General features: G+C 35.6%; 4 protein-coding genes across 5 annotated transcripts in view; all 4 read left to right on the top strand.

The window, feature by feature from the left end:
- The window catches only part of LOC132162866 (ubiquitin C-terminal hydrolase 12), a 69,257-nt gene extending 60,047 nt beyond the window's left edge, over window positions 1-9,210 (top strand). The window contains exons 23-32 of one of the 2 annotated variants that reach the window (XM_088519297.1): window positions 87-264; window positions 346-447; window positions 529-600; window positions 760-825; window positions 1,205-1,270; window positions 7,539-7,625; window positions 7,759-7,875; window positions 8,082-8,156; window positions 8,242-8,328; window positions 8,595-9,210. In XM_088519297.1, the coding sequence (XP_088375423.1) occupies window positions 87-264; window positions 346-447; window positions 529-600; window positions 760-825; window positions 1,205-1,270; window positions 7,539-7,625; window positions 7,759-7,875; window positions 8,082-8,156; window positions 8,242-8,328; window positions 8,595-8,636 (892 nt within the window). In that variant the 3' untranslated portion in view covers window positions 8,637-9,210. The remainder of the gene's footprint in view (window positions 1-86; window positions 265-345; window positions 448-528; window positions 601-759; window positions 826-1,204; window positions 1,271-7,538; window positions 7,626-7,758; window positions 7,876-8,081; window positions 8,157-8,241; window positions 8,329-8,594) is intronic. The other variant, XM_088519298.1, reaches the window with a different exon arrangement.
- A 1,697-nt stretch (window positions 9,211-10,907) lies between these two features.
- On the top strand, window positions 10,908-14,816 carry LOC132164548 (thylakoid lumenal P17.1 protein). The gene is made up of 4 exons (XM_059575081.2): window positions 10,908-11,234; window positions 11,530-11,566; window positions 13,999-14,082; window positions 14,514-14,816. The coding sequence occupies exons 1-4, from the start codon at window positions 10,944-10,946 to the stop codon at window positions 14,564-14,566; spliced, it is 465 nt and encodes a 154-aa protein (XP_059431064.2). The 5' UTR covers window positions 10,908-10,943; the 3' UTR covers window positions 14,567-14,816.
- Window positions 14,817-16,693: 1,877 nt separating this feature from the next.
- LOC132164488 (strigolactones hydrolase CXE15) lies at window positions 16,694-18,973 on the top strand. Its single transcript, XM_088519260.1, has 2 exons — window positions 16,694-17,432; window positions 18,488-18,973. Exons 1-2 carry the CDS (start codon window positions 16,759-16,761, stop codon window positions 18,792-18,794), a joined length of 981 nt encoding a protein of 326 aa, XP_088375386.1. The 5' UTR covers window positions 16,694-16,758; the 3' UTR covers window positions 18,795-18,973.
- Window positions 18,974-22,323: 3,350 nt separating this feature from the next.
- Window positions 22,324-24,903, top strand: LOC132162865 (alpha-soluble NSF attachment protein-like). Its single transcript, XM_088518731.1, has 7 exons — window positions 22,324-22,402; window positions 22,941-22,968; window positions 23,111-23,271; window positions 23,401-23,474; window positions 23,636-23,787; window positions 24,576-24,735; window positions 24,820-24,903. The coding sequence occupies exons 1-7, from the start codon at window positions 22,324-22,326 to the stop codon at window positions 24,901-24,903; spliced, it is 738 nt and encodes a 245-aa protein (XP_088374857.1).
- The last annotated feature ends 847 nt before the right edge of the window (window positions 24,904-25,750 follow it).

Here is a 25,750-nt window from a genome sequence, read left to right as displayed (position 1 = left end):
ATGTGCACTAACTAGTGTGTTTACAAGATAAAGCCGGTTATTCATTGCATTCTTAATCTTCTACTTTCTTCCGTGTAAATTTCTAGGTCAAAACAATATACCTATGATGACGTTGTGGAAAGAGTAGCTCTGCAACTTGGTTTGGATGATCCATCCAAAATCAGGCTTACACCTCACAACTGTTACTCTCAACAACCCAAACCCCAGCCTATTAAGTATCGGGGGGTGGAGCGTTTGACTGATATGCTAGTCCACTACAACCAGGTAAGAGTTACATGGACTAAGTAGTGCATACTGCTACAACGTGAAAATGCTAACCCTCTTTCTTATTACATTTTGTGGCAGACTTCGGATATATTGTACTACGAAGTATTAGACATCCCTCTACCAGAATTACAAGGTTTGAAAACTCTGAAAGTAGCATTTCATCATGCTACTAAGGATGAAGTGAGTATATTGATCAAATTCTTACAACTGAAGCTCTATAATTTTCTTCATGCTAAAATAGTTGGGTCCATATGTATTCAGGTCGTGGTTCATACTATAAGACTCCCAAAACAGAGCACTGTAGGAGATGTAATTAATGATCTTAAAACAAAGGTTTGGGTGTTTCATGCTATTGATTGTCATTTTTACTTACTCGTGCATGTGGATATAATTGACTGATGCCTTTTTCTCTCCTTGGTGACTTTGTGGATGATGTAAATTATTCTTCTCCTATATTGTTGTTTTTACTTATTTTGATGCATGGTGAAACAGGTTGAGTTGTCGCATCCTAATGCAGAACTTAGGTTGCTTGAAGTTTTCTATCACAAGATTTACAAGGTGTGAACATCATATTTGTTTGCTATTACTCCTTTTACTATTATCCATCTGAACTTTGAATTTTCTTGTAATGAGAAGAAATTTATGATTTTATTTTCTTTTGTATAACATGAATATTTAGATGGCATTTTTTTCGAACAAGTGCATTTTCACCCAACCGTTCTGGCCGTATAATTGTTCTGGCAGGTCTTGTCAGCTTTTGTCCATTAAGTGGGCTGGGAGGAAAAAAGGATTTGTGAAATTTGAGGCTTCCATTCATACATCTATTCTGTAGCTGTTGTCACTATACTGAACTATCAGATACCTTGAACATGAAGCCACATTTACTTTGTTTCTCATTGATAAATAGCCCTTTGATATTGCAATTATTGATATGCAGGTTTTTCCCCCTAATGAAAAGATTGAGAACATAAATGATCAATACTGGACATTACGGGCGGAAGAGGTTATTCTCTTTCTCTTCCCTCCCTCTTGGGTCACATTTGTGTAGTCTTTATCAAATACACTTGGTCTTAAGGCTTGAATGCAGTGTCATTAAAAGTGCCATGCACATTAAGCGTAAAAGCCTCCTTGAGCTTAGGTGCAAAGCAAGTGCCATTTTTAAAATAAAATGTTTGATAACCAAAAAGTGAAAGTTCATAATATATAATCAAACAAAAAGTTTTTTTTTTTTTTTGATAAGTAATAATGATATAAAAAGCGCAGAGGGGCGCAACCCACATACACGGGAAGTATAAAAGAGAGTGCCTAAGAGGGAGAAAAATGAAAGAGGAAATCAGAGAAACTGATCCCTATAGGAGCAAGCCAAGCGGCTGTCCAGGAATACAAAGTAAAGAAGAAGAAATGGGTCAATTCCTCTATGGTCCTAGTGGAGTTCTCAAAGCATCTAGCATTCCTTTCATTCCAAATACACCACATAAGACACAGAGGGATCATCTTCCACACTACCGCACTTCGGGACCGACCTCCCGACCACCAGCAATCGAACAAGCCCCTCACCTTGCAAGGCATGACCCAATGCAACCCAAAACGATCAAAAATAGTATGCCAAAGAATGCTCGCTGTCTCGCAATGGAGAAGAAGATGATCGACTGACTCTCCATTCTTCTTGCACATACAATATCATTCCACTATCACAAAGTTTCTCTTCCGTAGGGTGTCATGAGTCAAAATCTTGCCTAAGGCCGCGGTCCACCCAAAAAAAGCCACTCGCATAGGCGCCTTAGTACGCCAAATGCTCTTCCAAGGAAACACCTCACGATCTAAATTAGACAAGGCCTTGAAAAGTGACTTAACCTCGAACTTGCCTTTCTTAGACGATGACCATCGAATACGATCCTCAGAGCCTGTGGATATCTTGCAAGAGTACAACCGGTCCAAGAAAGCAGAAATCACATCCATCTCCCAGTCCTGAACGGGCCTCACAAAAATGACATTCCACTCGACCACCCCACTCCTCCACATGAAGTTATCCTTCACCCAAGCTTCTTTATGTCTGGCAATGTTGAACAAGGACGGGAAAGCATGCTTCAAAGCGGAATCCCCACACCAAATATCATGCCAAAAACGAACTTTCGAACCCACCCCCACCCTAAAATAATCAAACAAAAAGTTAACAAAATCAAAATATCTTGATATTTAGGCTATTATCTCTAATGGTTATTGTATGTGCAGTTGCACAAGATTATCAATATGGCATGCCCTAGGGTTAGAATTATTTGGTATTTTATCCAGTTCTAATCAGATTTTACTAAAATAAGGTGATCTCTAGATTTGTTGGAGAATGCTGTATCAGAATCCCTTTTTTTTTTTTTTTTTTTTTTGAAATGTTTGGGGTTATATTTTATTTTGTTTAAGTAGTTTCCTTTTGGTTTAGAAGTTCTAAGTTATTCTGCATTACGGAGGAGTCCTAAGCTTTGTGAGGTAGACAGGAAGTAGCCTGGCTTTTATGTATTCTAGGAAAAATGATAGAGAGAATTTTCCAGGGGTTAATTACACTTTTCACTTCCAAATCATCACCACTCTGGCACCAACCGCCTAACTTTAAAATCACCACTTTGTTACAAATCACACTCTGTTGACATCTAGTTTTAAAATGGACGGAAAATCCCTCACATGCATCATGCATGAATCTTTTTTTTTTTTTTTTTTTGGTGTTGTACTTTTCCCAAACTGTCCTTCAAAATTATTATTAAAAAAAATTAAAAAATAAAAATAAAAAACTGAAAAAATAATAAACAACTGGGAAAAAAAAACTGAATGGGTGGTCGAACCATCCCATAGCCTTCGGCAACCCAAAAAATAGAACAAAGAATGACCGAAGAGGCTCTAGCATGGTTCGGCCATCCATAAAATAGAACATGGGGGTGGCTGGTTTGGCCATCCCCAAGCTTGTGAAGGTGGTTCAACCACCCCCAAACTTGTAATAGGGTTGCAGAACCACCCCTCGAGCCTTGTGGCGGTGACCAAATCCCCCCCTCCCCCCTCATGGCTAAGGTGTGGTTCGGCCACCCCTTTACACTTTTTTTTTTCCTTCTCATTCCTGTTATAATTTTTTTATTAATTTTTAGGGGCATTAGTGATTAGACAAATGCTTTGTTCTATTAAAGCATATAGGATTACTGGAAGCTTATGTTTGGGATTTATAACCTTTAAAAGATTCTTAACAAAGTTGCTGATATATGAGGATAGGGAGCCTGTAGGAATTCTCTCTCTCTCTCTCTCTGATAGTCGGTGCGTGTAGCACATAGTGATCACTTTTTTTTATTCTCCAGGAATGGCCTTAGGTCAGTTCTCGTCCTCTTTTCTCCTCTATGGGCATCTATGGTTGGCTCTTAGTGGAGGCTAAATTGTTTGAGTTTGTGGTGGATGAGGGGGTCTCCATTCTTCGGATTTTTGAGAGACGCAAAGGCATTCTCAAGTCAGTCTTCTTGAGCAAAGGAAGTCGTTTATGGTTGGAAACGGTAAAGGATATGCTTCAAGCAGAGGGGCAGAAGGTTTTCACGAAGACGTTTCGGTTCGGTTCTAGAGCATTTCTTGCGCAACGGGGTCAAACAAGAACATGCGTTTCTTGGCTCTTGCAGAGTACGAGGGTGGTAGTTGGAAAGGTTACCTTGTCATCCTGGAAGGGAGAGAAGGCAAGGGGGAGGGTGGTTTCGCCTACCAGTTGCACAATGCCATGGAACTCCTTACCTTTGCCGGTGTTGGCAGTGGGGAATCGGATCAGAAAAAGGGCAGCAACCTGCTTCATTGAAGAAATGGGAACTGGTAGCCAGAAAACAGACTTATGTCGAGGTGTGGTAGGTCTAGGGCAAGCGCAATCTAGTGATTGACTTATCAGGGGGCTAATGGCAGGGAGGTAGATGGGTCTACAGTCTGCATGCCCAGTGTTGCAGGGCAACCCTTTCAGTGTTAATGTGGATTTCTGTGCCTTTGGGGGGCTAATGGTCTCCCTGAAAATGGCAGTAGACCTTTTATGTGCCAGGCTGGACTCGGGTTAGGCTTCTCTTGGCCCAACAACGAGATTTACTGAAGATAAGATAGAGCCCAAGTGTCTGGAGTGTTTGGAGAGGGCTCAGGTCCCTGTTTTGCCTGACTTAGCCCATCGCACCCATGGGTCCAAGGCGCTTCAGGTCCTTAAGGCCTAGGCTAACGAGTTTTAGACTAAGGGGGCTTAGTTCATGGTTCATGGGCCTAATGGGCCTCAGGCAAACGGGTCCAAGGCTGGTGGGGCATAGTTAAATGGGTCTTGAGTTTCTTTTCTTTCACGGCCCAGGTGAAAAGGGAAAAGGTCTCTTGGGGCTTCCACTTCCATGGGCTTGGATTCATCGCTAGGCCAATCTTTAGTTTTCATGGCTACTCGATCGGCTCCTCCTTGAGAGCCAGCTGTCTCCTCTAACAGCCAAAGGAAGGAATCTTTGAAGATTTCGCTTCTGGAGAACACACCAGCCACTAGTCATCTTCTCCTTGCTTATCCATGCAACTGGGATTACCTCAGGTACCGGCCAACAATGAGGAGCCAGCCGACTCCTCTGACAACCAAAGGAAGGGGAGTCTTATCTCTTCGAAGGTTTCTGGCCAAAGGTAAGAAGCCTTTGACTCGGTCTAACTGGAGATAAAGAGGTTCATCCTCATCTGCTTCCAAGGTCAGCATTGGTTGCCTTTTCTGGGTGCTCAGCTCCCTATTTTTGGGCTTGTGGGCAAGGTGGAAGAAAGGTAGACTGCACCAGGGAACCTAGTCCTCCCCTTTGTGGCAAAGCCACGTGTAATTCTCAAACAACTCCTTTCACCGCATCAAAGACCTCACTCTCCTCGAACGGCCTCTCTAACCAGCAAGCCTGCTCTACATTAGTGGAATCAAAATCGAGGTCGTCCAGCTTAGGGTGCTAACTAAATTGCTCAGAGAAAAGATTGTCATAGAATTGCACAATGTGATCTTTGATTGCCAGTTGATCAGAAGATACCAAGCCAATGACTATCAATGACTCAATTGAGTTGCTTCTCCTATTCGAATTGGTCACCCAATGGAAAAACTTCGTGCATTTGTCACCCTCTTTAAACCAAAGAACCCTAGAATTTTGCCTCTAACATATCTTCTCAAATAAAGTAGTTTTCTCCACTTCCCCAATGACAAAGGTCTTCCTCTGTTTCACTTCATCACCTAAGGCTCTCTCTTCCTCTAAGCCATGAAGAACGTGCAACTCCTTGTAAAGAGATTTTTTTTCCTTCTACGATTCCACATTACCAAACACTTGCTCATTCTAGCTTCTTAAATCAACTTTCAAGGCCTTAAGTTTACGAGTCAGAATCTAGAGAACCTTGAAACCGATAAGACGACCACCACTGCCTCACCCTGTCCACAAAACCATCGGCCTTAAGCCACATATTGTCAAACTTAAAGGATCTTTTGCGCCTCTAAATACCACCACAATTAATAAGAATGGGGACGTGGTTTGAACATAACCTATACAACCTTTTATAAGATAGTCCGGGGAACTGGCTCCCCATTCCGGAGAGACCTGAAACGTATTGATTCTAGACCAAGAAGGGGTTTCCTGATTGTTAGACCATTTAAAACTCCCACCTACAAGGGGAGGTTCATGAGACCCTGCTCAAAGATAAATTTAGAAAAATTCATCATGGCGACCTTTCACTAGGGAACCGGATGATGTTAAAATCTCTCCAATGCACCACGGAAGATTCCACTAAGCTAGCCGACCACTTCCTCCCATAACAATCTTCTGTCAACATCTAAGTCATAAACCCCCACAAAAGGCCAAGAGAATCTTTAACGTTTCTCAATGAGCAGGCAACAAAAAATTCCCCCACATACTATTTGATCTTCTCCACAACCCTCCTATCCCACATGAGCAAAATACCACCAGAGGCCATTGATTGTTCCTCTTTGCCTCTTGTGGTGCCTTTGGAGGGAAAATATTTATAGAAATTTTGAGGAATGCAAGAGAACGTTGGAGGAACTTGAGTCCTTTTTATTTCGTACTCTTTTTTTTTGGACAATTGCATTTATTTCTCATTTAGTGCTCAATGATCATGATTTTTGTTTTTTTTTCTCCTTTTAGTTAGTTAGATGTTTTTTCTTGTATACTTTTTGTCTACCCGGCGGCGACTTACGCTTTTAATAATATTTTGGCTACTTATAAAAAAAATAATAAAAAAATAAAAAATTAGGGGCATTTTGGGAAGTTCAAGTAAAAAAAAAAAAATTAATGCAGCATTTTCCATTCTTTTTGGCGCCAAATGCTAACGAAGGGTGTAACTTGTAAAGAGATGGTAGTTTAAAAGGGTTAAGTGTCACATTTTAAAGTTTGGTGGTCTAAATACCAAAGGGGTGGTAGTTTTGGAGGTGATAAATGTATTTCCCCATTTTCCTGAGGTATGATATTGAGGCCTAGATCTATCTTCCTAAATTTTCATCTTTCCCTAAAATCAAAATTTTAAAATCTCAAATCACCATTCATCAAATAGTTTCCAAAGGACCCCAAATGAAAATACTCTTGTGTTACTGTTCATAGCCCAGAAACGTGAGTTTTTTTCCCTTTTGTTCACCTTCAAACCAAATCCTTTTACTTAGAAACCTTAAATCCCTAATTGAGAGAGAGAGAGAGAGAGAGAGAGAAATAAGGAACAGAAAGAGAGGAAAAAGAGTCAGTGGAATAGAAGAATAAAGACATGTAGAAGAATAGAGAGAGAGGAGAGAGAGTTATTTGGTGATTGGCTGTGGTTCCTTCATCTTTTGTTTCTTCTAGACCTTATCTTGTTGAATTTAGTGTTTTTTTTTTTTTTTTCTCTTGCAGTCTAGCACACAAGAATAGTGCTTGTATGACACATAAATGGTCTATTATTGCTTTATGATCCAACTGCAAATCTCAGTTGATTCATATATCTTCAGCAAAAAGTTTAAAAAGTGCGCTTTGGACTTTTTTGAAAAGCACAAAAAAAGGCATTCTTCAGTGGACGAGTTTCACTTTAGGTATCAAAAGCATTTAACTCCTGGAGCACTTTGCCATTCAATCGTCTAGGCACACTTACAACAACACTGTTTAAATCACATGACAACTGACGTTCTCAAAAAAACAAAAGAAAGACATAAATTTTGGTTTCAAGATATAAATGTTACTACATTTTGATTTGTTGTCTGATCATTTTGATAAGTGTACATAATGAAGGGTTTTTGTTGTTTTCAAATGTCTTAGATCCCAGAAGAAGAGAAAAATCTCGGTCCTCATGATCGCCTAATACATGTATACCATTTCACGAAAGACACAGCTCAGAACCAAATGGTAAAGAGTGGTGCATTTCATTTGTTTGGGATTATAAGTCCATGTTTCAGTAATTTCTCGGATTTCATGACAAAGATTGTTGGTTAGGCATGATAGAGTTTTTGATCCCATGGGTTCCTTCTGTTTTAAACAGCAAATTCAGAATTTTGGGGAACCTTTTTTCTTGGTCATACATGAGGGTGAGACTTTGGCTGAAATTAAAGTACGATTACAGAAGAAGTTACAGGTTCCAGATGAGGAGTTTGCCAAGGTACATCTTACTTCTGACATTTATCCCATTTTCCACTTGGATATACACTCAATAACTTGGTTAGGCAGATAGATTAGTTTTCAGTTGCATGTTAAGATTGTATTTGACTACGATCTTCTGTTTTGTACTCAATTTGTTGCATTAAATTGCCTTTTGTTATCATTTGATGAATGCTTACTATTTTCATTCTGTTTGTAATTGGCCAGTGGAAGTTTGCATTCCTTTCTCTAGGTCGTCCAGAGTACCTTCAGGACTCGGACATTGTTTCTAATCGTTTTCAGGTTTGTCTAGAGAAATCTCTGTTTCATATATTTCTTGAGATTGTTTCACATTTGTTTCATTGTTTTCTTGTTCACTTGCCCATAGAGAAGAGATGTTTATGGTGCTTGGGAGCAGTATCTTGGATTGGAGCACTCTGACAGTACTCCTAAAAGAGCTTATACAGCTAATCAGGTAAAGTGACCTTTTCTAAAAATATCTCAATTTAGGAAATACAAGTTTTAGATTTTAGTGATGTTCCAGACACAACTTGAGACATGCAGACCACTCGTGTTCATTCTGCGAGAATATTTCTGATTTTAATGTTCACTTGGTCTTGATGTGTTCATTATTCTGCTGAAGCTTCTCATGGATAAATCTGCTATTCTGCCATATTTTTTGACACGGTATATGCTGGATGTGTTGATTCTGGTTTGACATTGTCTATCACATTTTTGCAGAACCGGCACGCATTTGAGAAGCCTGTAAAAATTTACAACTAGGACATAATAGGAGAGTAATGGAATTCCATCTTTGCAACTGGCTGAGTTGAGAAAACCCTCTACACCTTTTTGGCTGTAAAAAAGGGAAAAGTAGTGAAAATGAACTCCATTTTGGCAACAAGTGAAGTTAGCATTGTGGTGGTGTCTATTGGGTATGGTTGTTGATTTTGTTGGATGTGTAATTCTCTTCCTAGTTTGACGGGGAGGACTTTCCTTGTAGTCATTGTGTATCTTCTACTGTCAAGATGCAGCCCCTTCGAGCTTTTACTTCCGTCTTTTATGGAGGTTCCTCTTGGGTGACAGGTTCAGTGGCCTTCATCATGGGTTCATTGTAATTTTACAGTACATATACAAGATTTTTGAACTAGTAAATGTATACAGGGTATAGTAGGGTGGCTCATTTTTACTTCATTTGCTTCGTGATTTTGTTCGTTAGACGCGTTTAGCAAATTGGGGATGTGGGATGGTTGAGCTGCTGCTGTTTCTGAGCATGTTTGTAGGTTTTGTATAACAAACTTGTTGGCCACTCGTGCCCTTGGAATTCTTATCAAAAGGGTCCCAGATCTTTATTATTGATTGGAAGTAAAATGTTATACAAAACACTCCTAGCTCCAAATAGATTTGCATTGCGAATGAGGCAGGTTATACCGAGATATTATTATATCTTATCAGGCCATTGGCCCATATCATAATATATAGATCTTATGGCCCACGAGTTTATTCGGCCCATCATGTTCTTGGACGGCTGTGGCTGCACAACAAGCACAAGCTATGAAGTCTAGAATTTTTACACAAAGGGCAAAATGGTCTTCAAAGTTGCTGACCAACATCATGAATGGGGAAGACCATTCATTCGAGAGGCTCGTGAAAGTGGTCATTATATGAATGGTCATGGTTGAAAACATACTGTGATTGGTGCTTTCTCTTGTATGACTAAAATAAGGAAATCTTATTTCGAAATAGTAAAAATAACACAGGACACAAAGGAATTTCTTTACTCATTACAAAGAAAAAGAAAGATCGATAGTATATCATATTTTATTGGGCTTATGGTCCACAAAGGAATGCATGTCAAAGATGGGCTTCTATTCACGAGTCATCTTCCTTCAAAAAGGAAAAATTCACTTGGATTGCATCAAAACGGAGTTTTCTCGCCAGAACCCGCTTGCTCATGGCTCAATTAAACTTGTTGGGGGCTAATCTTGGACACAAATAAAATCATTGAGAGGTTGCTACTACACAAGTATAAGGATTTTGGACGCAAGTTTACCATTACTAATGAACACACAACTACTATTATTGCCGGACACGCAGCGCGCTTTTCTCATTATTATCAGACATTCATCTACTATTATTGATGAAAGCATATTCGTCGTTGCTAATGAACGCCCAATCATTATTATTGTTGAATGTGACATGATTATTACTATTGAACTTCAATATTGTTATTGTTGAACTTGTATATATTATCGCAAATGGAACAACCATTATGATTGTCATTGAATCTATACTTATTATTGTTAATGGAACTAGACTTTGGTTGTCATTGAAGTCATGATTATCATTACTACTGCAACTAAATATAATGGCTATTGATTGCATTCAAGTATCTTTTTTGTTTTGTGAAATTCTTAGCTAATCTTTTGTAGACTTATAGTGCCCTGGTAGCTGCTAACTTCCTCTCAATGGTGTGAGTTTCAGGCATAACTCTCTCTTTAATGTTGGCTCAGAGTGACTCTTTCATCCAATTTCTAATATTTAGAAAAAAAAAAAGAAAATTGCCCCATCAAACATCTATTGCATTAATCATTCTTAAGTAATCCAAAGGGTCAAAATCTAATTTATAACTCGTTTTTATGCAGATATTCACATCCAAATCATACCAATGAAAGAGTAGGTAGACATCATGCCATAGAAAAGTTTTAAGCTCAATTTGTTCAAATTGTCAATAGACTCAATACCCATGCTTGTGCGTGATTGCATATATAACAATACCAAAAAAAAAAAAAAAAAAATTACAAAAAAAAAAAAACAATTTCTTGAAACAAAATTTAATTGAAGACTAGATACTATGCTAGCATTTCGATCAGTTCCTTTGCTTTTGTTTATTTGTGTTATATTTCCTACTTAAAGAAAATAAAACTACAATGTTCTTGAATTTTTTTATATATATATATGAAGTTTATATTTTTTTTAAAAAAAAAAAAAAAGAGAAAAAAAAAAAAAAAAAAAAAACAGAGGAAAAAAGAATGAGAATAGAAAAAACCGAACACAACGCCAAGCGCCACATAATCTTTTTTTCTATCCATGGCGACACTCTCTTACTCTTTCCACCCACTCGCGTCTCTCTCTTCCTCTTCTTCTTCTTCTACTTCTTCAGCTTCAACATCTCTTCCACACCAACCCCTATTGAAGCCAGAAATCCCCGCACTTTCCCGCTGCTCCTCTAGACTATTCAAAGCCATTCGACCCACGAGGCTCTTCGTTCACCCCGTTTTGCTCTTCACCGGCTTTGATAGCCCCTTGGATACCCAAACTTTCCTTGCCACTATCAGTGTCTTGGCCGCCATTGCTCTTTCTCTTGTTCTTGGTTTCAAGGTAACACTTTCTGCTCCTTTTACTTAATTTCAGTTCTGGGTTCTGTTTCTTTTCATTGAATTTTGATATTTTCCCGGAAATCGAATCTCTTAGGCTGGCTACATGTACGTATATATATATATATACACACACTTGCAAACTAACATATTTTCCTCGAGTGTGGTCGTATTTCAAAGAAATTATTCTTCGAAAGAAATGGAGGTCTATCTCATTTGGAGATTTCGGAGTTTTAAGTTCTTGTATTTTATGGGTTCTGATGATTTAGTGATGCTTATTTTATTTTTTATTTTTGCAGGGAGACCCTGTGCCGTGTGCGCCTTGTGCCGGAAATGGTAACTATTTCTCTAGACTTAAGTCTATTTGATTGACATGGATTTTCAAAGAACTTGACTTGTTTGCAAGGTTCTGTTGTCTCTTCCTATATGGCTGAATATGTGTAAACACCATGTTTTTACCACATTGCACTGTGTCTTTTGTTCTAATTGTACCATTGGACTTTGCCAACTGTGATAATTGGTAATATAAAATTTATTTCCAATCCTGGGTAGATGGCAGTGGTTTATATGTAGTCATCTTACATAGATATACAAGGTATTGATTTCATTATATTTTGTGTGTTTGCGTTTTGGTAAGTTTTCTAGCCAGCTATAAATTGAAAGTGTAAGTGATACTGGTAAAGTCACTGTAATTAAAAATTAGCATACTGGAACATAAGTTTGGGGATTCAGTAAAAATTATGGAGCAGGTCGGAAAGGCTTGTGAGAAATTTACCCACCATACATTCTGGTGGATGCTTTGCACATCTAACTTTACACAATGGGGTTCATGTATTTGTTTCATGATAGAAGTTTTAACTTGTAGACAATGGCAAGAACTTTAAAGTTGAAATTTCAGATGTGTGGCTTACTTGTGATCACATGAACATGTAGTTGTATGTGCAGTGAGATAGTAACAGAGTCGTTTATATTAAGGGAAGAGCTACTGATTAACACTTGAAGATGCAGAAGCACTTTTGTTGCACTTTCTCTTGTATGAAACAATTTTGTATAGAGTTTAGTGTACATGGGGCTTCACAGGAAATAAGATTAAAAGATAGTTGAAAAAAACAATTGGTTAAAACTATTAAAGAATATAACTGACGAAATAAATAAACAATTCAATATTATCATATTTTATAATTTTTAAATATCTTCTCTTTATAATTTTTTACTATATTATCATATTTTATGTTCTTTGTCATTTATGTTTTTCACATTGAACAATGTATGACCAATTTTATTTGCTTGCCTATTTAAAATACATTTTCACTCATCTTAGAAAATTTATAATGAGCTATAATATGAAAATTCTCTTGCATATATTCCTAGTTTTTAATTGAAAATTGGAAAGTAAAATACTGATAAGAAAACAATAAGTTTTTGGTTTTTGCAAAGCAAGATCAGTTTGAGGAAAATTAAGTAAGAAAGAAGACTACATGTTTGTGAAATCACAAGTTGGGATAATGCTCATAAGTTGTGCATGTGATATGGGATGATTTCACAAGCAGCATGACTGTTGCTATAGAGAACATAATGATATTTACGTTGCTGAGCATTGCTTGGAAGTAAGGAGTACTTGTCTATCAGATGGACAAAGCAGCCTTAATGTGAGATACGTACGTCTGGAAAATTTTGCAGTAGCACAAGATTCTGGACTATGTCTGGGAACTGCATCTTAATTTATACATTTGTGCAATTTTTAACTCAAATCATTGTAGCCATTTGATATAGAGAAAAGAAAAATCCATTTTAGTTAATGAAATGTGGAGCAATTTATTTTCAAGTTTCTTCTTCTTCTTTTCTTCCTCTTTTTCCCTCCCCTTTTTAATACTTTTTGGTACGAATCATTTCTAAATTCTACCTGCCAAAAAGCTAGAATTTAGGGATTATTAAACTATACATTTGAATTCCTTTAAAAATGAAAGAATAAATCAAGTTTATTGATGCTTGAACTAGTGGGCCTCAGGGATTGTTGTCAGTTCGCTTATAATTTGTTATTTAAATTTTGTCTTTTGCTCATTTATTTTCTTTCTTCCTCTTTCTTTTCACCCTGGGGAAAAAGAGGTGAAAGAATTTTTTTTTTTTTTTTTTTTGGGGGGGGATGTTGAATGTACAACCAGAATTTTGAGTGGTTGGGCATATTGAAATGTAGTGATGGATTTATCAAAAACGTTGAGAGTATACAATGGACTGCTATGTTTCATTTTTTTTTTTTTTTTTTGTGATATGTCCACGCAAGAGGGAGATGGTGATTCGAACTAGTGACCTCCGCTTCATGAGACATGATTCTTAGCCGATACTATGTTTCACTTTGTTGGTTATTGCTTAACTTCTCTCTTTTGATTTCTATTCTCAAAACAAAAACATTAACTAACAACTCAAAACAAAAACACCCCACTTTTCCATATATGTAGAGTGCATGTGATTTGCCCAAACAGAATGCGTCCACGCGCTAGTGCTAGTCCATTGTAAGTGATGTTTATCAAAACATTTTCTACGGCCTTATGTTCTGTAATTTATTAATTGTTTGATTGTTTCGCTTACCCTGTTCATCAATTGTCATTATGATTTTTCCCCTTAGTGTCTCTTTTCTGCTTGTATTGAGCTATGGTTTTGAAAATGATTCATCCCTCTGGTGTCCCTTTTCTGCTCAAAGTGACCAATGAATTTTGTGTTTGGTGTTGGAGGAGAATATCATGTTTCTAAAAGTTCTCTTTGATGGGCAGGTGGCACAAAATGTGTCTTCTGTAACAGTGGGAAGATGAAGCAAGAGATGGGCTTGATTGATTGTAAGGTGTGCAAAGGTGCAGGTATACTTTCTAATTTCAGACACTTCTGACAAAGTTGAAAAAAATGGAACTTCTGGAAATATAATAATATCAATTATTCTCCCCGTTTGAGTTCTCTATCAATTTGAATGAGTTAGTTGGGTATGTTATATAGTGAGCATTTTGATGTGGTCTTTGTTATTGCTTTTCTTATTATGATCATTTTAGGACATAAAACCATTCAAGGATTTTGGTGAATGATCTTTCTACTTCTTTTTATATGGCCTTCAGCTTTAAATGACCAACCCTTGCATTCAGATGCAATGAAAATCTTGCAGATTGATGTTAATTGTTGCCTTAAAACTCAAATGTTGATGTCCTTAAATTATATCATATTCTAGAATTGTTTGATTTGTTTTTGTTGTACTTCTCTCTACTTTTCTTCTCATCCAAAATCAATTGTCTCTCTGTAGGATTGATCTTATGCAAGAAATGTGGAGGTTCTGGATATTCTAGACGGCTATGAGATTGGTTTGAGATTTTTTTTTTGCTATCTGCTTTCTCGATTCCTCTATTTTCAATCTGTAAGATTTTGCCCTGCCTTTATTTTTTTGTTCTTGTCCAGATCCTTGCTTCTTCTTTTTTCCTTTTTTTTTTTTTTTTGCTGAATCCCCCCACCCCTTTTGTCTAGTGTCCTTGTTAACTTATTAGAAATTGGTAATGAAGTGAAGGAGTGAAAAGTTGTAAATTCTGATGTAATGTTTTCTTTCCATTTTAGATGATCGTCTAATGATTATCATCTCCAGCAACTTTTTTAGTTTAGCTACTACATTTTCACAATGAACTCCAGCAGACTATCTATTTTACAATTTACTTTATTTAAATATTATTTTTTAAACAAAGTTTAGAAGGTGTTACAGTGAACTTTCATATTTGAAAGTTCATTGTAGCAAATTTTGGAAAATTGTTATTTTAGAAGGTCTGCTGGAACACAAAAATTGCTAAATTTAGCTTATAAGTTAGTTTAAAAGCCTTGCTGGAAATGCTCGTACGTTTTGTTTATGGGCACTTTACACTTTGAATGAGACTGGTTTATTACTTTTATATATATATATATATATATATATATATAGGGTACCATTATTTATTTTTTAATTCTTAATGCAAAAAAAAAAAAAAAAAAAAAAAAAAAATCATTGCTAGTAAAAGAAAAGAAAATTCATTATGATAAAATCCATCTGTGTTATCCTTCTTAATTTCTATATTTAAGCTCGATTCGTTAGTCCTATGATAGATAAAGACTTGAATAAGTTTTAACAAATATATGACAAATAATGAATGAACTCAAACGGCCATCTTAACGACTTGAACTCAAGTTTATAAATAATTTGATTCTTAATTAAAATAGGAAATGTTAGGTGCTCTTCTGGTCTTATATAGGTATTATTTTTTAGAAATCAGGTGAGATATAAGAGTTAGTTTCTTTTTTATTTTTTTAGAAAATAATATACAGGTAGGACCAGGAGAATATTAGGAAAACATAAGAGAGCACCTAGCATTTTCTTATTAAAAATCTTCCAACAAAAGTTTATAAAAGTGTAATGTACTTGAAGAGTCATCTTAAACTTTTGGGATAAGTGACGATTTACCAAACTGGTTTAGAAGAAATTTCTTTTAACCTAGTCTAATAAGTGCCAAATGTCGTATCTCACATGTGTTCTTTAATATTTTAACAGTCATTTATTGTTATTGCACTGATCTAGGAACCCAAACATTAATTTTTTTAAAATTACAAAATGTTGAATGACATTTGTCACTTATTAGAGTAGGTTGAAGGAAATTTTCTCCAAACCAGTTTGAAGGATATTTGTGTCCTTTAACAAATAACATATGCTTCTTACATGCTTATATATTTAAAGAACGTGCATGACACTTTTAGAGACTAAGATTTCGTAAGAATAATCTGCATTTTTCAAAGATATTACAAAACGTAAGACGTTTGACATTGCGATTTAAAAAGTACTTAATCTAAAATAGAAAAAAAAAAAAGAAAAAAAAATCTACGATTTCAATTAGTAGGCTAAGGGGTGCTTATTTGAAAAAAGTGCAAATTTAAACCAAATCATGATTTCGCATAACAAATATTTAATAAAAATGTACTTTTTAACATGGTTTACCAAACGCTTTTACGATTTTAAAAATTAGTGATTTTAAAAACACAATTTTTTAAATCGCAATTCCAAACGGACCTTAAGTTTGAGAAATTCTTACAACTAAGTTGATGGGAAATTTATACTTGAAGTAATGTCATATAGTAGATTGTTATATGATTGCTACATAACTGGAATGACGTAGCAGTGAAAATCAATTTTTTCATCAAAGTAGGCTTGCAATATATATATATATATATATATTAATGATTAATTTTTAATGCCACATCATCATAAATATATGACAATCATTATTGCAGTATATTAAATAACATTTCTCTTATGTCCGATATTAAATACCACGTGTTGATCAATTTTTTTGAATTTTTTAAATAAAGACAAATCTATGAGCTACTAAGATAAGGAAATAATTCTTGGATCCAAACCCTTGTCCCACTTAACCAGCCCACATACAATTACAAAACAACAAAAAGAAGATGCTTCCTTTTTCTTCTTCTTAACCACCCATCTCGCTTCCTTCCCAAATCCCAAACACAGATAGACAACCATGTCCAACACTATTCCACCCCACGTGGTCGACGATTGCCGAGGTGTCCTCCACGTCTACAGCGACGGTTCCATCGTCCGCTCCTCCAAACCAAGCTTTGAAGTCCCCGTCAACGACGACGGCTCCGTTCTATGGAAGGACGTCGTTTTCGACGCCGTTAACAACCTTCAGCTCCGGCTCTACAAGCCCGCGGATTTCTCACCCTCTTCCGCCTCCAAGCTCCCTGTGTTTTACTACATCCGCGGAGGCGGCTTTTGCATTGGCTCCCGCGCCTGGCCCAACTGTCAGAACTACTGCTTCCGGCTGGCTTCGGAGCTGCGAGCCGTGGTCGTGTCTCCCGACTATCGGATGGCTCCGGAAAGCCGGCTCCCGGCTGCTATCGAGGACGGCTTCATGGCCGTGAAGTGGCTCCAGGCCCAAGCCGTGTCCGACGAGCCGGACTCGTGGCTGACTGAGGTGGCTGATTTTGGTAACGTTTTCATATCGGGCGACTCGGCGGGTGGGAATATCGCTCACAATTTGGCGGTTAGACTCGGATCCGGGTCGCCCGAGTTGGCTCCGGTTCGGGTGAGGGGTTATGTTTTACTGGCACCGTTTTTTGGTGGCACAGTAAGAACCAAGTGCGAGGCTGAAGGACCAAAGGATGCCTTTCTGAATTTGGAGCTCATTGACAGGTGAATAGAGATTTACGGCTGCCTCATACGTCAGACATTTGACCCTTTTTTTTATTTTTATTTTTTTATTATTATTTATAAATTGAAGAAGATAAATATTAAAGGAAAATTTAAATTTGAAGTATTAATACTAAATTTAAATCATTAGCACCAAATTTAGGATGATCGAATTCCTTTTGAGTGATACCATCCCTAAAGGGTTACTCTTTCACTCCTAAGTTTTAATTTTGAATCCAAAAACAAGTTTTAAGGCATTAAAAACTAAATATTAACTCATACAAATTTAACTAAAAAAAATAACAAAATTTTTTTTAATTTTTTTTTTTTAATATATGTCCTACACTAGGCTGCCATTTAGTAGGACTCTTGACAAGTTTCTATCATTGCTATTGCAATTTTGTAGATTAAAAGCATAATTTAAAATTAAATTGTAAAAAATATATCGTTTAAGAGTTAATTATTTTTTTTTAAAAAAAAAAAAATTGGTAAAAGAGGCTCACCATTTTAACAATTAATTTTTACAATTTTATTTAAGTATTTTTTTTTCTAATTTATTTTCAAAGAATAAGGAGGGAGAGAGAACAATTTTATTATTATTTATTCATTTGGTGAGTGATAGTGAGTATTGTTCATTCACCAAATCAAAATCATTACTTGGTTGAGGCTGCGTGGGATTTTTTTTTTAATGATTTTTAGTAATTTGGCTCACCAAAATAGCAGGAAAAAAAAAAAACTAGTTTGGTGAGACTGCTATGAATACTCTAGAAAATTTGCAATTTTACCATATGCTTAACTGTATTTTTAAAATTACATTTTCAAATCACGAATTTTAAAAATTTCTATTTTTAAATCGTAAACCTAAATGGGCTCTGAGTTTATTTCGTAAACTGTTATAGAATTGAAATAACTTTGATTGCAAAAATTAGTTTTTTTTTTTTTTTTTTCTACCACGTATTCAAATTGTTTTTATTATTATTATTATTATTTTTATATATATATTATTGCCTTTCTTTGATTATGGTATAAAAAATTGTTTTATATATATAAATGGGTAGGTATTGGAGGCTATCTATTCCAATCGGAGACACGACTGATCACCCACTTGTAAACCCATTTGGGCCGTCAAGCAGCAATCTTGAAGCAATGGATTTTGATCCAATCCTGGTGGTGGTTGGAGGAAGTGATTTACTGAGAGACAGAGCTGCAGAATATGCAATGCGGCTTAAGAATTGGGGAAAAAAGATTAAGTACGTGGAGTTTGAAGGAAAACAGCACGGTTTCTTCACCATTGATCCTAATTCGGATGCAGCAAATGTATTGATGCAAATCATTCAACATTTCATGGCTGAAAATTCCAGCTAGGACTGCATTCATGGGCATGTGTTCTTGAAAAGCTCTAATGGCAAGTGGGTGTTAGGTTTTTGGTGGTTTTTACTTCCTTTTAAGTTGGTTGCTCCATTTGTATTGAAATTTATAAAATACATAATTAAGTGGGTTTTTTATTTACTTCCTTGCTTAAAACATGTATGTGTGTATATATATATATAGATCCCGCCTTCTTGCCACTTATTTTCCTTTGGCTTTTCCCTTATCAAAGTTGGAGAGCTAACCTTCTAATATCCTGACAAAAAAAATTTGGTCTCTAAAAGTGTTGTGTTTGTTAGGATGTGAAAAATGAATATTTTTTAAATAGCATTATTATAAAAAAATTATTTCTTACATGCTAACAAACGGGCATGTTGGAGAGCTAACCTTTTAAAATTCGAACATAAATTTCTTATAAATTGGGTTGTAGAGAAAAATTTCTAATTCGGTCTTTAAAAAATGTCGTGTGTTCTTTAGCATGTGAAAAACATGTGATTTTTAAGGTTCAATTAATGGGTAAAGTTCAGTGGATTGGACCTTTTTTTTTTTTTTTTTTTTTAGTGGATGAAATTAACTAAACTAAATTAATAAAAGTGAGATTTGATAAAATTATTGGGAAAAACATTAATGCTTTGGGGATCCACCTAGCATTCTATTACGTATTCTTGAGACATATATTTTTTTTTACTCAACTAGGTAAAAAATCAATTCTCATAATCAAAGGATAAAAGAATTAAGCATCAATCAAATATAAAATAGAATGAACATGAATTTGTTGAGAATTTGATTTTTAATAACAATGTGACAATTTAAATTAAACAAATCAAACAAAGTAGGCATTTGATATAAACAAAAATCATAATGAGTCAAAATAAACTTGTAAGATGAAATTATTCTTAAATTAAAAAGCATTCCCAAAATTCAGTCATTAATTTATGAAAAACAACATGCAATAGTCTGAAAAAAATCATAATAAAAATACTAGGCTTCACACTTAGCCTTAGCTAGAGACTTAGCCACTCATAGTATCAAAGTACATGAAAATGTATAAATAAAAAGACATGAAAAGAGAGAGCTTGAATAATTAGAATAAATAGACGCCATGATAGCCCACTGTTCTTCCTTCCTTCTTCTTCTTCTTGGTAGACTCTGCCTGCCTTTCCTTCCTTCTTCTTCTTTTTCTTTTTCTTGTTCTTCATTGGTTGAAATTAAACCATTTCCTTCTTCTTTTGTTTACAATTCTACGTTAGCTTCTCCTTTGTTCCCACCTACGCATGGCTCCTTCTTTCTCCTCTTTTTCTCTTTGCTTGGTTTCTTGTTCTTCAATTCTTTCCACATGCACACACGGCCCACAAGTATGGCTTCTTTTTCTTCAATTCTTTCCACATACACACACAGCCACGACTTGCATTCCCCTTTTCTTTTCTTTTTTCTTTTTTTTTCCTACAAAGGCAATAGCTTGCATTACATTTAATAATTGAACAATATTTCGCAATTTAAATATAAAAGGCAAGAATTTGTATAAAATAAATTATGATAGTGCTTATTTTAATAGAGAAAAGGCACATTTAGGCGCGCTATTATCAAATAAATACATTTCCTTCTTAGAAATGGACACACAAAAGGGCCCACCAACTTGATTCAAGGCACACATACGTCCAACATGGTCATGTTCTAGGTTGCATATCCTCATATTATTAGGGGTGAAAATGCGGTTAATAAAATTCACTAGCCACCTATGCAATTCACTGACGGTTATTGGTTAATAACTCTAATAACTACTAACTGCTTTTTAAAGAAAAAAATTTTAAAAGAACAAATTAAATAGTTATTTTTAAAAAATAAAAAATAAAAGACGTCGTTTTTATTGTAATATGATAATACCCTACTACATACGGTTTCATGTATTATATATATATATATATACACACACATAAAGGTGGTTAGCAGTTTTTTCAAAACCTAAAACCGCTAACCATAACCGTCTAGTTAGGCAGTTGGTGATTTTTCCTAACCGTCTTAAAAAACAGTTAGCAATTATTGCAGTTAGAGGTTAGCGGTTTAATCGCGCATCTTTTCACCCCTGCTTATTACAAACCATAAGGGGATCTTAATGCAAATTCAAAAAAGGGAAGCACAAGACAAATATGTTGATTATTCATAGTAAGAGCATTCCTAGTAGCCTCACTAAATTTTATTCACCAAAATAACTAAAAGTACACTTTTGGTTATTTTAACGGCTCACCTTTTTCGAGCACTCATAACAGCCTTACTACTTTAATAATCTGCTTTCACTATTTTATTTAAATATTATTTTTCAAAAATTTATTTATTCTTTTTCTAACTTTTATATTTTTTAATATTTGTATTTTCCTAATGTTCTATTTTAAGAATATTTATCTTATTCTAACGGTAATATTTTTAATATGTTGAATTTTAATAATATTTATTCTAGCGGTAATATTTTCCTAACGATCGATAATATGTTGAATTTTTTTTTTTTTGCAAATAAACTTTGGTAGCAAACTATCATTCCATGATCTTTGAATGCCCAACTATGCCGGTTGCCAGCATGATTGATAGAACCATGAAGAAAAAAAGAGAGAGGACCATGAAGAAAAAAAGAGAGAGAAATGAAAAGCAAAATGGAAGAGAGAGAGAAAATATATTTGTTTAATGATTATGTGAGAATAGTAAATTTTAAGTTTGATGAGTACAATTTACTTCACCAAATTTTTTTTATTAAAGTGGGGTAAGGCTGAAAAGTGTACATTTAAGCTATTTTGATTAAATTACCTCGTCAATTTAACCAAAAAATGGATTTGGTGAGACCGGAAGGAGTGCTCTCACCGGCTAATTCCGCTCATTATGCATTCTAGGGAAATGGAGCAGGGTATAGTAGTATATATTAATTACATTAAATATAACCTTTGTTTTATTGCCTTTTGAAATTTGGCAAGCATTTGACAATGACTTTAAATTATTCGTGATAGTCAAGTTGATTGACAATTCAACGTCTTCGTTTCATACTTATAAAAACAAAAAACAAAAAAAAAACATCTTCGTTTCATGGCAATTTGTAGGCACAAATATCACACACTTGTGCGATCAGATGTGAAGACTCGAGAGCATGCGGTTTAGCTTGAATATTGGTACGTACGTAGCTTTCAACAAGTTTCTCATTTTTCTTTACTGACGTTTGTGACCAACTTGCATTATTTTCACATGATGCATCACGGCCCGCATCGACTTTTTTTTCTATACATTTAAGGAGCTATGTATATGCATGGCTAGCGCTAGCTTCTGCAATTCCCATCACAATTTGCTCTAGTAACCAGTACTCTTGCCACTTCGTCCATGGCCTTCTACAGATCTTCTTCCTCTTTTTCTGTCCCATTTTCTTCTATTTCTCGATGGGATGTATTCTTGAGTTTTAGAGGCGAAGATACTCGCAAAACTTTCACTGCCCATCTATACGCAGTTCTACGTTGGAACGGAATCAACACTTCCATCGACGACAACAAACATGAAGCTGGAAAGCAAACATGAAGCTGCCCAAGCTTATGTTGATGCTACTCATTGCTATAAGAAAGCATCTGTGAATGGTATGTATGGTTTTGGCTTATATGCATGACGTTTCCTATAAACATGACTCCATGAAGTTTGAAAGTACCTAGACCATCCTTTGGTTGGTCTCTCACACTAGTCAATTTAAATTGTCTGGCATGATCAAATTCCATGCTTTTAGCAATAGACCGTGCTGTTGAGAATCGATGATATAGTGGACAAATCTTACCAATCAAAAGTGAAAGATGAAAAAGATATAGTGTACAGATTGCATATATAAGATAGGTGCTTGAATTTATAAAGTACTTGTTTATGTAACTTCCCAAGAATAGCAGCCTTTTCCGCTATTGGCATTAGCTGCACGTATCACCTTCCTACTGCATGTAGGGCCGTATATGAATTGTAGAAGTAGTTGTCTGCCTATATTTATTGCCTATCTATTTGTATTATCTGCTAGTTTGTTTCTCTTTCAATTGAGTGGGATAAAACTTCTTTATAACTTAAAAAAAAAAATCGTTATGCAGAGGCCATATCTTGCTTAGATCAGGCAGTAAATCTGTTTTGTGATATTGGAAGGCTCAGCATGGCTGCAAGATACTTCAAGGTAAATTTTTTACTCGGCTTTGTCAGAAATTTGAGATAATCATAGAAAGTAATTTTTCTACTTGGTTTGTTATTTTGAGGTGTACTATTTTGGGTTTTACTACTATGTTGTTCCTTTTTATTTCTATTGCTTGTTGCAATAGTCTCATGCCTTCTAGAAATCAAGAAATTGATTATGGAGTGCTCTTGGTGTCTATGGGGGTGTTTGTTAAACCCCTTTGCATTGTTCCTATTTCCCACGGCACTGTAGATTCAAACCGGGCGTCGAAGACATTGAGGAAAAGCAGACTGTCTCATACTGACAGTCTGCTTTTATTGTCAATATATACTATTTTACCCCTTTCTCATTGTAGACAATGACTATTTTGTCCCTTCAACATGCCAGCGAAAAATGAGAGTTGATTTACTATATGGGCTTATTTGTCTTTTACAGCCATTGGGTTCTCCAACATGCCAGGCGTAGCAGGTGGGCAACAGCATCCCTTCAGTCAAGCTACAGTTCCATGGGTATGGGGATGTGTGCTGTCATTTGCCAAACAATGCCTATGTTTTTGTGGAATACATTTTTGAAATCATTGTAGTTTAATCACAAAAAAAAAAAAAAAAAAAAAAAAAAAAAAAAAAAAAAAAACAGTTGGTGAATTTGGATTTTTTTTTTCCCTGCACAGGAAATTGCTGAATTGTATGAGTCCGAACACAACATTGAGCAGGCTATTGTTTACTTTGAAAAGTCAGCTGACTTCTTCCAAAATGAAGAATTAACAACTTCTGCCAATGAGTGCAAGCAGAAAGTCGCACAATTTGCTGCTGAACTAGAACAGTAAGGCTAGCAACTATTTGCAAATATCTTACTCTTGACACAGTATATGGCTTCTGGTTATTGTAATTAGTTCTTCCAAAGTATTGTCTTGCACAGTTTGTATCTATCTCATCCTGCCTGTTTGTGTGCATGGAATTTTGTTGCTGCAAGTTGTTTGTTATGAGAAACATGTATAATCTCAGGTGGATATCTCAACATGATCCCAAAATTTCCACAACCTGACGCATCTTGAAATTGTACTCCTGTTATAACTTATTAGTATCTGCAGCTGAGATTTATTTGCTAGATGTATTTAATTACATTAAGTTGTTGTATTTGCTCTTGTTTTTGAGCTTGGACTAGATGTTGAAAAAATATTATTATTATTACTATAAGATTCTATATATGCATATTTGGAAAGGCTTGGGTGAGGACATGAACATTTGGAATGCTACTAAGAACTTAACTTGAGAAACTGAGGTTGTCAATCAAATACTGTTGAGAATTGTGTTTTCATTTGACAAGGCGGGCAATTAACTTGTCTTTTCAATATGTTTGATTTTCCTGTAATGGTTGTTAGTTTTTGCACAATTGTTTGGATACAGGTTCTAGTTTGGAAAAGATTATTATTAATTGTTGCATATGTCCTAGTTCACCTACACATGTGCCCACTTACCCCAAATTCTATAGTAGGAAAATGCAAAGTGACAACAACAATAGAAATCCCGATTCTTGAGCCATTTTAATAATTATGGAAGTGACATTTTCATTGATGGGGGCCTGAATAGTTGTTTGTGATATTTCTCCAGATATCCGAATTCGATTGAGATTTATGAACAGATAGCACGACAGTCAATGAATAATAACTTGCTGAAGTATGGAGTTAAAGGACACCTTCTTAATGCTGGCATTTGCCAACTCTGCAAAGGTGATGTTGTGGCAATTAGCAACGCATTAGAGCAATATCAGGTCTGAATTTGGCCCTATTTCAGCATCTTAACATTCTACCTATTGAGTCATCTGACTATAGTAATGTCGCATTTGCTATTGCAGGAACTGGATCCAACTTTTTCTGGAACACGTGAATACAGATTCTTAGCAGTGAGTTTCAAACTTTTTATTATATTAATTTTGTAATATATTTCAAGGGCTCTTGTTTTGAATGGTTAAATATCTTCTATTTACTAAACGCTTAATTATATTTTAAAATTTGTATATTTATTAACTGTGTTTTGAAATTGGTAAATCAAACGGGCTCTAATGCATTGTGATATGAAGTAGTTCCTAAACATTATAACAACAAGAAGAGATAAACATTTACCAACTAAGCATCAAGTTTTAACTTACGAGGCGCAGGAATTGGGTCACTATGAAGCACTTCAGCTCTTTAGTTGGCATGCCTTCAATAAAGACAAGCCTGATGATGATTATGTTGAAATCACAAAATTGTCCCGATATAAGAGCCTAATGATGGTTGTTGCACCCTTGCAAAGGACCGGTATAAGAGCCTAGAGAAAAGAGGACTAATTGTCCCGACAGCAAAGAGCAGAAGGTCAGTTGATTATCCTTTTTATTGTGTATCTCATCAGTAAATTTGTGGTGATGCTGCAACTCCGTTTTATACGAGCAACTTTTTCTCCTTTTGGCACATAGGAATAGTTCACCCTAGATCAAGTATTCTTTTTGTATCATGATTGCAATTCTGTTCTCCAAAGTGTTCCTAATAGTTTAGCATTTTGTACTGTTTGATAATCCTATATCCTCTCAAACTCTGGTACATAAAAGCTTGTCAGGTTATTCCTGTTTTTAAATGAATGAAAGCTTCCATATGATTAAGTATTAACAACCTAAATCTATTTATCTGTATTCTGTTTTCTAAACAAGTTATATTGCTATGGTTGGAATGATTGGATGCACATTTGGCATGAAACACTGACTATTTTCCTTTATGAATGATTGTTGGCTCATGGATGTGTTCTTGGAC

Source organism: Corylus avellana, chromosome 8 (genome assembly GCF_965113065.1).
Source record: "Corylus avellana chromosome 8, dhCorAvel1.hap1.2, whole genome shotgun sequence".
In the NCBI taxonomy this organism is placed as follows: domain Eukaryota; kingdom Viridiplantae; phylum Streptophyta; class Magnoliopsida; order Fagales; family Betulaceae; genus Corylus; species Corylus avellana.
This window is presented reverse-complemented; position numbering and strand designations above follow the sequence as displayed.

Bases quoted from the DNA above. Each gene is read 5' to 3' on its own strand.
- LOC132164488 (XM_088519260.1), top strand. From the start codon at position 16,759: ATGTCCAACACTATTCCACCCCACGTGGTCGACGATTGCCGAGGTGTC. The intron at 17,433-18,487 runs GTGAATAGAGAT...ATAAATGGGTAG, and splicing joins AATTTGGAGCTCATTGACAG to GTATTGGAGGCTATCTATTC.
- LOC132162865 (XM_088518731.1), top strand. From the start codon at position 22,324: ATGAAGCTGGAAAGCAAACATGAAGCTGCCCAAGCTTATGTTGATGCT. The intron at 23,788-24,575 runs GTAAGGCTAGCA...ATATTTCTCCAG, and splicing joins TTTGCTGCTGAACTAGAACA to ATATCCGAATTCGATTGAGA. The intron at 24,736-24,819 runs GTCTGAATTTGG...TTGCTATTGCAG, and splicing joins ACGCATTAGAGCAATATCAG to GAACTGGATCCAACTTTTTC.
- LOC132164548 (XM_059575081.2), top strand. From the start codon at position 10,944: ATGGCGACACTCTCTTACTCTTTCCACCCACTCGCGTCTCTCTCTTCC. The intron at 11,567-13,998 runs GTAACTATTTCT...TTTGATGGGCAG, and splicing joins TGCGCCTTGTGCCGGAAATG to GTGGCACAAAATGTGTCTTC. The intron at 14,083-14,513 runs GTATACTTTCTA...GTCTCTCTGTAG, and splicing joins TAAGGTGTGCAAAGGTGCAG to GATTGATCTTATGCAAGAAA.